This window comes from Caretta caretta, chromosome 6, assembly GCF_965140235.1.
Source record: "Caretta caretta isolate rCarCar2 chromosome 6, rCarCar1.hap1, whole genome shotgun sequence".
Lineage (NCBI taxonomy): Eukaryota > Metazoa > Chordata > Testudines > Cheloniidae > Caretta > Caretta caretta.
This window is the reverse complement of record NC_134211.1, coordinates 50,693,127-50,706,778: the sequence shown is the minus strand read 5'-3', so window position 1 is coordinate 50,706,778 and position 13,652 is coordinate 50,693,127. Positions and strand designations below refer to the sequence as shown.

The following is a 13,652-nucleotide window of genomic DNA, read 5'->3' as shown; positions in this document are numbered from 1 at the left end:
GGTGGATTGTGGATGGATTGCAGCTAGTGGAGTCTTTGTTACAGAAGCTTTCACTTCTTCTAAGGGAAGCACAATAACAATCTGAGACACTGAAACACGGATGGGCTTGGAAGCATTCCTGCAGAATTTGTAGATCTCTCCCCCACCCACCTCTTCAAGAAAACATTGTGCATGTGAATTTAGTGCTTAGAACAGGAGCTGTCTTGACAGCCCTGGAGACTGAAGTCCCAACTTGAGACAGAAAACAGGCAATGCAAGGAAAGCAGCCAGACAGGCTTTCCCCATGGGCTGCAACCCAGATCAAAGGGACCAACTCTCAGAGTTGGAGAGGAGCCTGCTCTCAGTGGCCCTTCTGCTGAGACTGCCAACAACAGCGCTACGGGCACTAGCAATATTTATTATTTAGACCGTGAGACTGGAATGAGCCAACAAATGTATTTCACACAGGCCACCCAGCAGCCATCAGATGGTAGAAACTCTCAGCTAATCAACAGCAGCAACTAATGAGTTGGATACAACTTAGAGGCTTTTAATATCTTACTACCAATCCCCCTGAATCATCCAGTCCATGCTTTATGGAACTATGGGAGAAGGCTTCAGAAATGTGCAGCTGAAAGGCAACAGCAGGGTAGGCCGAAGGTATGTCTACACTGCAGCAGGGAGCAAGCCTCTCAGCCTGGGTAGATGGATTTGAGCTAGCAGAGCTTGTTAGCACACTTAAAATAGCAGTGTGGGCTTAGCAGCATGGGCTGGAGCTCGGGATCTCCAGCCCACTCGACCCTCTAAGCTCGCAGCTGCAGTGTAGATGTACCCAGAGGAGCTACCAGTCCTTTAGCTAGTCATTTTGCCTGTTAATGGAGCAAATAAATCTGCAGTGAACAAAGAGGAAGCAGCATGTCTGTGTATTTTCCCCCCTTTCTATTTTGATACTTAGAAAATTAACACCATGTCTTTAAAAACTCCCACACTTCCTAAGAGACAGAGCAGCACTTTTCAGGGGATTGCAGAAAAACAATCATGAAGGCTGGAAGGGAGGCCTAAAATTAAACTACCAGCTGTGTCTTGATTTGCCAGGGCACACTGCAACAGCAGGCTACTGAAATATGCAAGAATTTCCCACTTCAGAGAATAAGAGGCTTATACATGTCAATAGCCTCTCTAAACATCAGACTGGAGCAGACAGATAGAATACAGGAGGGGAGGACAAACAGTTGTCCCAAGGAAACCCAGCAATATTACATTTACCGAGAGCTGCTTGCCTATGGATTTTATTCCATAGTTCCCATGTTTTGTCCCACCATTGGAGATGCTCTTTACAACTGATTGGTGGCTGGTTACCTTTCTCTATGTCCTCACATGCCAATGCCCCAGCACTGTTGCTGCCATCTCACCACGTCTCTTTCCCTACTCTCTAAACCATGTATGTTTTCTTCCCCCTCTCTTCTTTCTTGATTCTTGTCTCATGTGTCCTCTCCCCTTATGACTGCCCATCTTACTCACCCATAAACAGAAGGGTGGGAAGAGATGGAGAAAGAAGCAGTCTATTGATAACTCCCTGGGGCCAACTCACATATGTCCCTGTAGCTGCCCCAAGTAACACAGAAGCAGAGAAAAGAACCTTGGTCTGACTGGTTGCTTTTTGAGTCTGCAGTGACAGACCCTGGGATTTCGTTTCTAACTCACTTCATTTCAGTATAGAAAATGCCCTCATCAGAGGAAGGGCAGGTCAGATGTGATGCCAGTATGTGGAAAAAGGTCCCAGAAATTATTGCTTTGCCAAGGATATTAAAGACACCACAAACCATCCCTTTGGGGCAGGCATGGAAATGCTGAAAGACAAAACCTCCCTAGGATCTCTAAGAAGGAACACACTGCATACAGCCTGTGGGCCAACAGAAGGCAAGTTTTACAGATAAAACTTTGCAGCATGGATCAGGCCTTAGAGTGCATTAACAACCATGCTTCCAATATGCAGCCTACTGATGGGTCCAAATGAAAGCTTCACAACTCGACACTGCAAAAGTTGGCTGTGACTTATATGTGGATTGTCAGCAGCAATACACAATAGAGAATTTGGTTATGTCCGTTTCCTGGGTGCACTGTAAAGACAAAAAGATAGAGGCCTTACTCTCTTGAGGTTCTGATGGGATTGAAAAGCAACTTCACTGGCATCAGTGGCGTTACTCCAGTGTCAACTTGTGCAAGAGGAAAATCAAGCCCATGATAGCCTACGAACTCCTGGGTATCATCAGGGGAATTAACCTCTATACCGACAAAAAGGCGAAGGGGAGGTTGCTTGTGCCTCCCTTGTTCAGGAGTATCAGGGGCCAGTTCAGCTTCCGATGCAGAATACTGCAGTCCTGAGCATTAACCTAATTTTACATCCCCTAATACCATAGTCCCAAAGGAGCTTGTGGCAATGGGGAACTGCTGGAGTGCAGGACCATCTCAGGCAACCAACACCCAATATATGAGTGTGGACTGTCTCTTGCACTGGTATGGGGCAGACATGAGATTACACCATCCTAAAGAGGTACCTTGGGCCTGCTCTAAAGCCCCTTTGCCCCTTCTTTCGCCATCTCTTTCCAGCCTTCTGTTTATGGGTCAGTGTGATGGGGAGCCATGAGGGGTGAGGACACATGGGGCAACAGTGAGTCTGGCTTAACACCACCACGCACATTCTGGCAGGCTATACTGGACCCTGAAACTGACACACTGCGTAACAGCCCAGCAAAGAGAGCGACTGCCCCTCTTCGCGCCTCAGTTTCCCCAGGGTGTGCAATGGGGCTCCACTCACAACATCGGTGCAATGCTGCCACTTCAGTGGAGCTCCTCCTCCGACACCCCCAGAGCAGAGGAGAAGGTCCCAGGGCGGTGAGAAACCGGGGGAAGGCAGGAGGAGCCCTGCCCCTGTTGGAGAGGCTCGAGGCAGGGACGGAGGGGCGCTTACCCTCATGGCCTGGTAGGCTTCATCCAGGGTGATGAGCTGGTGCTGCCGGTGGTTGCCGGTGACGGCGCACAGCACGCAGATGATCTTCTCGTGCTCCTTGCAGTACAGGCTCAGCTCCTGCCCGTGCTCCTCGCACTTCTTCCGCTCCAGCTTGGGCGCCTCTTCCTCCAGCTCCTCGCCGCCCGAGGCGGGGCCCCGCAGGCGGTGGGCCGCGAACTTCTGGCCGTGCTCCTCGGCGTGGGGCTGGCAGAAGGAGAAGCCGCACTCCTCGCACACCCCCACCGCGCTCTTGGCTTCATCGGGCTCGCAGACATCGCACGTGCCGTCGGGGGGAAGCTCCTCGGCGCGCTCCCCCGCCTCAGAGGCCATGGCGAGCCTCTCCCGGGGTGGCCTGGCTGGGGCTGCAGCCCCCTGCCCGGCCTGGTCGCTTTCCTGCCGCAGCTCTCAGCTCGGGGGGATAACTGCTGCCTCTCTGCTGGGAAGCGGCTTCCCCGCTTCCAGCACAAGCCTCCAGCTGCTCTCTGCCCTGCGACACTTGAACGGCCCAGTTGCTCTGCTTCCTCTTCTCCAGCCACAATCCCTCTCCTGTTTCTGGCTGAGCTCCCGGCCTGATCCCCCTCCGTCTCCCACCTTCTGAGCAACTGGGATTTAACACGCCAGAATAACCTCACTCCCCTGAGTTTTCACGAGCAGGGTGCTGGGATCTCAGTTGCTCCCTTAAACCAAGCAGCAGGGCCCAATGCACATTAGCAGCTACTTTCACTTTTAAAGTTCAGGCCATCCTGGTTTTTACTTCCTGAGTCATTTAAAGTGGCAGTGGCCTTTTTTTTTCTTCTTCTTCTTTCCCCTCTCCTCCCTTTAAGACCGCAGGAAGCATCAGCTCTCTCAGAACATGCTGATTTGAAGGGGAAATCCCTCACCTGCTGGGATTAAATTTTAAGGTAGTTTTTTTTTTAAAGTATCTCCCTCTTGGTATGATGAAAAATGTGTGTGTGTGTGTCAGTGAGACAAGGTGGGTGAGGTAATATCTTTTATTGGACTAGCTTCTGTTGGTGAGAGAGAGACAAAGCTTTCAGGCTTACACAGAGCTCTGCTTCAGGTGTGGGACCAACACGGTGGCAACAACACTCCGTTTCAGTGACTCATTTAAAAATCTCACTCTGTTGTATGTTTCCTAGGGCAAGGTGCTTAGAGACTAAGTTCAGCATCAGTTAGGGTTGCCATCTGTCTAATTACACAAAACCAAACACCCTAGCCCCACCCCTTCCCTGAGGCCCTCCCCCCCCACTACATTCCCCCTCCCTCCGTCGCTTTCACTAGGAGGGGGGTGCAGACTCTGGGGTGGGGCTGAGGACGCAGGGTTCAGGGTGTGGGAGGAGACTCTGCGTTGGGGTGCAGGAGGGGTGAGGTCTCCATCTGGGGATGTGGGCTCTGGGATGGGGCCAGGGATGAGGGGTTTGGGGTGCAGAAGGGGGCTCTGCGTTTTGGGGGGGGCTCAGGGCTGGGGCAGGGGTTGGAGCACGGGCTTATCCCTGGCGGCTCCCAGTCAATGACGCAGTGCAGGGGCTAAGGTAGGCTTTCTGCCTGTGCTAACTCTGTGCTGTGCCATGGTTCCCGGCCAATGGGAGTGCAAAGACAGTGGTCAGGGCGGAGGTAACGTACGGAGCCTGGTGGGTCCCCCTTGTCTAGGAGCCAGAATTGCTGGCTGCTTCTGGGGCGCAGTGCAGAGCCAGGACAGGTAGGGACTAGCCTGCCTTAGACCCACAGGACATTTAACGGCCTGGTCATCGGTGCTGGGTGGAGCCGCCAGGGTCCCTTTTTGACTGTGTGTTCTGGTCAAAACCAGACACCTAGTCACCCTAGCATCAGTGGGGAATAACTGCTGTGAAGCCAGTGGAGTTTTGCTTGCTTAAGCAAGAAAAGAATCAGGCCCCTTGTCTGTAGTGGCCTCGAGGATTAGAAACCTAATAGCAATACCAATAGGAACGTATGAGTTACACCGTTTTAGGAAGCCACTATTCTCACAGCAGGCCTGAGACCTTCCAACTCCCTTCTAGCTACATGATGCTACCAAATATTCTGCTTTGCTGCCAGCATTGAGATCTGGTAACAGAATCTGGAGCAAGACCTCCATCTAGGCAGGCCATTCATCTGGCTTTAAACCAGAAACCCCTCTTTTTCCGTGGTTGCGTCCCCTTTCCAGTATGGAGACAAAACTGGACGCAGTTTTGTCTGGTATCATGGATGGGGGCTGCCATTTTGAAGAACTCTATGCTTCGCCTCTGCTGGTGTGACCTCACACACACCCTGCATGCGAGGTCACTCCAGTGAGGGCAGGGCAGTGCACTCTTCAAAATAGTGACTTCTGTGCGGTGTGGCCTTGTACAGCTCCTCTCCTCCCCCAAATCCTGAGTTTGGCTTAAAAAAAAAATCACAATTTTTTAAAAAGGTTATTTTTATTTTCCTTTGGTTTCTGAGTCTGCAGGTTGCACTGCGGGGTCACATTTTCAAGTGTTTCTCGGCAACCCTGAGGGCTTAAAAAACGCTACTTTTTTTTGTCTAATCACATGGATCTAGAAGCTAGGCTTTAAGAAAAGCTCCAGATATTGTGAGACTTGCAATAAGATTGTGAAGATTGGTCATTTGCAATAAAACTGTGAGGGATGGCAACATTAAGATTGTCCCAGTGTCTTCAACAGTTTTTGCAAATCCAGTTTTTCTTCTGCTTCAAATGATTGGAATACGTAGCTGAACTTTGCAGCCAGTGCACCTTGGGCTAGATTCTGATCTCAGTTACACTGGAGGAAAATACACTGAGCTACCTCCAATTTACCCTGGTATTACTGAGATCAGAATACAGCCTCATATGTTCAGCACACAGTGAACTAAGGTATTAATGAGAATCCATTAACACCTATCTGGGGCTGTCACAAGGGGAAGTGTTTTCTATTAAGTGCAAACTGGGACCCCTTACTCTGCATCTTCCCTTGGAACAATATTTTCACAAACATTACAGAAGCTTTGTCAGCCCATGTGGCAGTTACTTTCCTTTGCTAAGTGGATGCTGGTTTTCCCTCCATGCATGGAACCTTTTCATGTGATCAGTGAGCTATTTCTTTATTTCCATATCACTCTAACTTTGGGTATACTGATTAGTAAGTAATGAGAAATTTGCTTTTCCTGGAGAAGTAATGAAAGGAGTAAACTCAAGAAGGGGCAGGGGAGCTTTTAGCTAGTTAGCATTATACACAGTCTAATGCAGATAATCCTGCACACAATATATACAATATTCATATGCAGCTAGACTGACTGATTTCATTTTACCAGGTGTGCCCACAAGATCACCTAATCTGATCTTCTGCTGTTGCTATATTAGCCAATATCTTGTCCTATTAGAGCTTACTGCAGCGAAATGTGATGTCCCCTTGCAGAATAAATCCATTTCAGAATATTGTGAATGAAAGAATCCCAGCTGTTGCTAATATTCCGTGCTCATGAAAGAATGTAAACTGCTAGTCTCATTAGAAAAACTGTGATTTAACCTCTACACTGCCTATATTGCCTGACCATAATCCACAAATGCTGTTTGATGAATTGTGTTAATTGTAGGTTTCAGAGTAACAGCCGTGTTAGTCTGTATTTGCAAAAAGAAAAGGAGTACTTGTGGCACCTTAGAGACTAACCAATTTATTTGAGCATAAGCTTTCATGAGCTACAGCTCACTTCATCGGATGCATACTGTGGAAACTGCAGAAGACATTATATACACAGAGACCATGAAACAATACCTCCTCCCACCCCACTCTCCTGCTGGTAATAGCTTATCTAAAGTGATCACTCTCCTTACAATGTGTATGATAATCAAGTTGGGCCATTTCCAGCACAAATCCAGGTTTTCTCACCCTCTGCCCCCCCCCCCCCCCCACACACACACACAAACTTACTCTCCTGCTGGTAATAGCCCATCCAAAGTGACCACTCTCTTTACAATGTGTATGATAATCAAGGTGGGCCATTTCCAGCACAAATCCAGGTTTTCTCACCCCCCCCTCCAAAAACCACACACACACACAAACTCACTCTCCTGCTGGTAATAGCTTATCCAAAAAGAAAAGGAGTACTTGTGGCAATTTAGAGACTAACCAATTTATTTGAGCATGAGCTTTCGTGAGCTACAGCTCACTTCATCGGATACAATGTGTATGATAATCAAGGTGGGCCATTTCCAGCACAAATCCAAGTTATTACCAGCAGGAGAGTGAGTTTGTGGGGGGTGGGGGGGAGGGTGAGAAAACCTGGATTTGTGCTGGAAATGGCCCAACTTGATTATCATACACATTGTAAGGAGAGTGATCGCTTTAGATAAGCTATTACCAGCAGGAGAGTGGGGTGGGAGGAGGTATTGTTTCATGGTCTCTGTGTATATAATGTCTTCTGCAGTTTACACAGTATGCATCCGATGAAGTGAGCTGTAGCTCATGAAAGCTTATGCTCAAATAAATTGGTTAGTCTCTAAGGTGCCACAAGTACTCCTTTTCTTTTGTGTTAATTATATTCACTTACCCTTATTCACTTACCCACATGTGCACACAAAATTAATATGACAAGAGCAAAACCACTTTGAACCACAGAGACTTATTATTATGGATCAAACTATTTCTTAATAGTCCTTTTTGTAAAGTATTGCTGCATTTTGCCTTGTAAATAGAACTTCTAACATGAAATATAATCATACATATTTATAAGCCTTTTATTATTTATCCAGGATGATTTGCTACTCAAAAACAATCATCCATTTATCTTTAATCATGTAGCCATGTTAGTCATGTCCTCTAATTTTTGTCCCTTTTAGTAGGTTTTTTGGAGAGTGAAGGTGATGTATTCTATGGTGGCATAATTGACCAAGAAGCGCTCTTAAGAGAAGCCTGGATAAAGTGTTTACTAGCAGTTTCCTGTAGTGCTCTTTTTCATTACATTGAAATAAAGTTAATGTAACATTGTTAGTTGTATCAAATTTTTCCTTGAAGACATTTGGTTTTATTAATGCTGTACTGAAACATTGTACTCAATAAGATCCAGTGTGCCCTTTTTTAGGGCTAAAGGACTAGATCCACAAAGGGATTTATACACCTAACTGCTATTTTAGACACCTAAGTCCAAAATTTAGATCTTCAAAACCCCTGCTCAGCTGCCACCTAATTCTGTAGCTGCCACCTAATTCTGTAAGTTTCTGCTGGTACAGTCCATTAGGCATGTAAAGATCTACCTCAGGGCATGTGCACAGCTGCCTCAGTCCCATCATACAAATACCTAAGCCTTGGCAGGATCCTCAAACTATGCATTTCCCCACCTATCTGACCTGCAGGACCCAATCTGGTAGGCATTCTCAGAGGTCAGCTAACAGAACACAAGTGGTAGTGGGCCCCTATTAACTTTGGGAGATTCAAGTTCAACAGGGACATGAATTTTAGTCTGAGTCCTATGTACCAGGTGAGTGCCCTAAGCACTAGAACACAGAGTCATTCTCACTCTTCATCTAGCCCAATGAATATTTAGTTATTTATACAAAGTGGAACAGCTTCAACAGAAGAAATTGAGAGAGACCCCCCCAGAATACTTCATGGCCCAGTGGTTAGGATGCTCTCCTCAGGTGTGATTAAAATCCCTGCTCTGAATCAGGCAGAGGGGCAATCTGAATCTTGTCAGCAAGTTAAAGAAGTATGGGCTGGATGAATGCACTATAAGGTGGGTAGAAAGCTGGCTAGATTGTCGGGCTCAACGGGTAGTGATCAATGGCTCCATGTCTAGTTGGCAGCCGGTGTCAAGTGGAGTGCCCCAAGGGTCGGTCCTGGGGCCGGTTTTGTTCAATATCTTCATAAATGATCTGGAGGATGGTGTGGATTGCACTCTCAGCAAATTTGCAGATGATACTAAACTGGGAGGAGTGGTAGATACGCTGGAGGGCAGGGATAGGATATAGAGGGACCTAGACAAATTGGAGGATTGGGCCAAAAGAAATCTGATGAGGTTCAATAAGGATAAGTGCAGGGTCCTGCACTTAGGACGGAAGAACCCAATGCACAGCTACAGACTAGGGACCGAATGGCTAGGCAGCAGTTCTGCGGAAAAGGACCTAGGGGTGACAGTGGACGAGAAGCTGGATATGAGTCAGCAGTGTGCCCTTGTTGCCAAGAAGGCCAATGGCATTTTGGGATGTATAAGTAGGGGCATAGCGAGCAGATCGAGGGACGTGATCGTTCCCCTCTATTCGACATTGGTGAGGCCTCATCTAGAGTACTGTGTCCAGTTTTGGGCCCCACACTACAAGAAGGATGTGGATAAATTGGAGAGAGTCCAGCGAAGGGCAACAAAAATGATTAGGGGTCTGGAACACATGAGTTATGAGGAGAGGCTGAGGGAGCTGGGATTGTTTAGCCTGCAGAAGAGAAGAATGAGGGGGGATTTGATAACTGCTTTCAACTACCTGAAAGGGGGTTCCAAAGAAGATGGCTCTAGACTGTTCTCAATGGTATCAGATGACAGAACGAGGAGTAATGGTCTCAAGTTGCAGTGGGGGAGGTTTAGATTGGATATTAGGAAAATCTTTTTCACTAGGAGGGTGGTGAAATACTGGAATGCGTTACCTAGGGAGGTGGTAGAATCTCCTTCCTTAGAGGTTTTTAAGGTCAAGCTTGACAAAGCCCTGGCTGGGATGATTTAACTGGGAATTGGTCCTGCTTCGAGCAGGGGGTTGGACTAGATGACCTTCTGGGGTCCCTTCCAACCCTGATATTCTATGATTCTATGGTCTTCCACACCCTGGATGAGTGCTCTAACCACTGGGCTCAAGGTTATAAATAAGGGCCACAGCTCCTCCTCCTCATTTTTTTGAGAGAAAAGGCTTAGGATGCCTAATTCCAGGAGAGGATTCACGGCTGTTGTCACAACCATACAGCTAAGGGTAGCCCACAATTCCTCCTTACCTGTAAGGGGTTAAGAAGTTCAAATAACCTGGTTGGCACCTGTCCAAAAGGACCAATGGGGAAAGAAGATACTTTCAAATCTGGGGGGAAGGCTTTGTTTGTGGTCTTTGTTTGTGTGTTTTCTGGGGAAGCAGAGAAGCATCAGGTCAGAAAACTCCTTCTCCTAAAATGAGTCTCAATATTGCAAAAAGAGTAAGTAAATAAGGCAAGGTGCATTAGATTATCTTTTGTTTTTAGCTTGTGAATTTTCCCTGTAGTAAGAGGGAGGTTTATCCCTGTTTGTTTGGGTTTTTTTTTTTTGTAACTTTAAAGTTTTGCCCAGAGGGGAATCCTCTGTGTTTTGAATTTGATTACCCTGGAAAGTTACCTTCCATCCTGATTTTACAGAGGTGTGTCTTTTACTTTTTTTTCTTTATAATAAAGTTCTGTTTTTTAAGAATCTGGTTTACCTATTTGGTTGGTAGATTATTCTCAAGCCTCCCCAGCAGGGCCGGCTCTAGGCACCAGCAAAACAAGCAGGTGCTTGGGGCGACACATTTCTCAGGGCGGTATTGTGGCGCCGGCCATGCTGCCCCTAGAAATGTGCCCCCGCTGCCCCAGCTCACCTCCGCCTTCTCCCCTGAGCACGCCGCTGCCGCTTCGCTTCTCCCCCCTCCCTCCCAGGCTTGCCCTGCTCGGAACAGCTGTTTGGCACGGCATGCCTGGGAGGGAGGGAGAAGAAGCCGAGCGGCAGCGCACTCGGGGGAGGCAGTGGTGGTGGAGCGGAGGTGAGCTGGGGCAGGGAGAGGTTCCTCTACCTCCTGTTACTTCCTGCGCTCCCCCCCGCCCTTGCTCACCTCCGCTCCGCCTGCTCCCCTGAATGCACTGCATCTCCCTCGCCTGAGAGGGAGGGGGGAAAAGCTGAGCAGCGGTGTGTTCAGGGGAGCAGGCTGGTGAGCTAAGGTGGGGGGTTGTGGGAGGGGGTGGGAGCCGCAGGAAGCAATGGGGAGAGCAGGCAGGGCTGGGGATTTGGGGAAGGGGTGGAGTTGGGACAGCAAAAATCCTAGAGCTGGCCCTGCTCTCCAGGAAAGGGGGTGAAGGTGCTTGGGGGGATATTTCAGGGAAACAGGAACACCGAGTGGTCCTTTTCCTGAATCTTTGTCTAACTCACTTTGTGGTGGCGGCAGTACCCATCCAACAACAAGGAAGGATTTGTGCTTTGGGGAAGTTTTTAACCTAAGCTGGTAGAAATAAGCTTAGGGGGTCTTTCATGCTGGTCCCCACATCTGTACCCTAGAGTTCAGAGTGGGGAGGGAACCTTGACAGCTGCGAATCCCAAGTACAGAGAAGTGCCTCCTTCTGGCCCAGAGTTAGGTGTCTACATGCCTTTCTGGGGGAAAGAGGGGCTTAGGCCACACCTTTCTCCTCATCATTTTCCTATCATGTAGCTTAGGTGGCTCCCTGCTCAGCATGCTGGCTTTTATGGATCCCATTCTCAGGCACCTAACTCTCTCCATGCATTGTGTAGGGAGCCTGACCACCTAACTGGGAGCTGTTTTTTCCATAAGGGAGTAGTAGGGCACCTAAGGTCAGGCATTGCAATGCTGCGCTTAAGTCTTCTATGTGATCTTAGCAAAAGTGGTTCAACTTTTGCTTGCCGGCAGGAGAGTAAGCTGTTTCTTGAACTTGATGGGGATTGAAGTGGGCTTCCACAGCAGCAGGACTCACAAGTTTGCCTCAGTTTCTACAAGGGTGAATTTGGCCAGGATTTATTCTCAGTTGTAGCTAGAGACAATCTCAAACCACAACCATCTGGATCCAGAAGCAGATTTTGAACACCCCAATCTTTGAGGTGTTTGGAAATGGGGGTTTTGTACAGCCCATTATAAAGATTAGGCTAGCTATAAAATTTGGATCCAGATCTAGGTTTCAAGAAAGGGAAAGTACACAACAATTTCCATGGCTTTGGGCATTTCCTGGCCTATTTACTTCCCTAGAAAAGTAAGGCGTTAGTCCAAAGAACTTTAAAGCACCTCATTCCTCCTGCTTAACACCACAGGAGGAAAGCCAGCTTAACTCTCAATCCAAGAATTCTTGCTGCAGAGTCCCTGGATAGGGGAGAATATTTTACAGTCCCTGTAGTAGGTGACATATTGGGGGCATGGCTAGGGAAAGTGTGTGTTGCCACAGTGCCTCTGCTCTTCAGCGATTTTAGAATAAAATGTAATGATATTTCTATCTACAAGGTCCACTTTAGACCATTGTGGGCATGGGAAGTATTTGGGAGGTGACCCAGGTCCAATAGAGCCATCTGAGTGAGAAGAAGCAAGTTTTTATTTTCAAGGAACCCAGATAATTATTTTCCTGCTGACAGGCAGGACAGCCCCTTTAAGTGTGCATTACCTCGGGTTTTAAGAGGAAATTAGCAAACATCACACAGTTTACTGGAAAAAGTGCTGGAGGTGAAAATTAAATATACAGTTATGTAGACTTCAATTACAGAAAGAGAATTTTCCTCTTCTGTCTAGGGTGGCAGAAGCTAGAGACGAGTGATGTGTTCAATGAACCTTAGTGATTTTTTCTTATTGTGTGACATTACGGTTTCCTAAGCTGGTGGTCAAATACAATAGCTTTATTAAAGCCCCAATTCAGTTAGAAAGAAGAATGCAGTTTTCTGCTACCGTAGCCCTCATGAGTAATCAGGGTCTGACAGCCCTATTGGAAAATAATGTTCTGAAGTGTGAAACAAAGAAATCAATGGCTAACATCCATTCTGCATATATCCTAATGTCTCCTTCATCCCAAAAGTAGAGGGATCACTCTTCTTGAATAAAAGAACAGGAGGACTTGTGGCACCTTAGAGACTAACCAATTTATTTGAGCATGAGCTTTCGTGAGCTACCGCTCACTTCATCGGATGCAGCTGTAGCTCAGGAAAGCTCATGCTCAAATAAATTGGTTAGTCTCTAAGGTGCCACAAGTCCTCCTGTTCTTTCTGCGGATACAGACTGACACGGCTGCTGCTCTGAACCCTGTCTTCTTGAATAAGTATCTCATTCCGGCACCAGGCTTATTTAGCTCCAGGTTCCTTTGGAGCAGGTACAACAGTTCCACATGCTTAACCAGGCAAATTGTTGATCAGGTTCCTCTGATGTGCCCTACTTTTTTTTTATATAGGGGGTGTGACATTCTGTTCTGCGGGGGAGCAGCCTGTAACCCCCCTGTATGCCTTATTTTTATATAATCGGGATCTTACATATAAAGCAGGCCTTGTAAGGTATCAGGGGCAAGCTTATGATCTGCTGAAAGTCATTTCTCTATCCATATATGTATATCATTATGCACAAGTTATGAGAATTGTGTTGTATGGTTGTCCCTAAAACGTGCTGTAAGTTGGGGAATCAGCCAGATATTAGCTCCCCAGAGGCAACAGCAAGGAAAGTAACCAACACCCGAGCGGGGTGTCAGACAACCCATCAACAACCATTGTCCAGCAAGGGAGCTACAATTCAATGACTCATCAGCATAAGGCCACACCAGGGGAATTGCTCAACCTTGCCTGGAGAGTCAGCAATGCCCCCCAGACATGCCTGGACTTGTGTGTTCCTGAAGCACATGGGACTGAAGGTATAAATCAGAACACAGCAGACCCATGCTTCGCCTTTCTCCTGCCCCCACCTATGCTGCAAGCAACAAAGACACTGAGAAGAAGACTGAAGACTCCAGCAGAGAAGACTGCA

At 47.5% G+C, this 13,652-nt stretch overlaps 1 protein-coding gene across 8 annotated transcripts in view; it reads right to left on the bottom strand.

Moving 5' to 3' along the window:
• The window catches only part of TRIM44 (tripartite motif containing 44), a 106,573-nt gene extending 102,841 nt beyond the window's left edge, over positions 1 to 3,732 (bottom strand). For 3 of the 8 annotated variants that reach the window (XR_007357028.2, XR_007357029.2, XR_007357030.2), the window contains exon 1: positions 2,951 to 3,725. Coding sequence is in view for 5 of the 8 variants with exons in the window: in XM_075129518.1 (XP_074985619.1) it covers positions 2,951 to 3,319 (369 nt within the window). In the remaining 3 variants the exon portion in view is untranslated. Of the gene's footprint in view, positions 1 to 2,950 lie in introns of all 8 variants that reach the window. The other 5 variants (XM_048852376.2, XM_075129519.1, XM_075129518.1 and 2 more) reach the window with 4 other exon arrangements.
• Between the last annotated feature and the right edge of the window lie 9,920 nt (positions 3,733 to 13,652).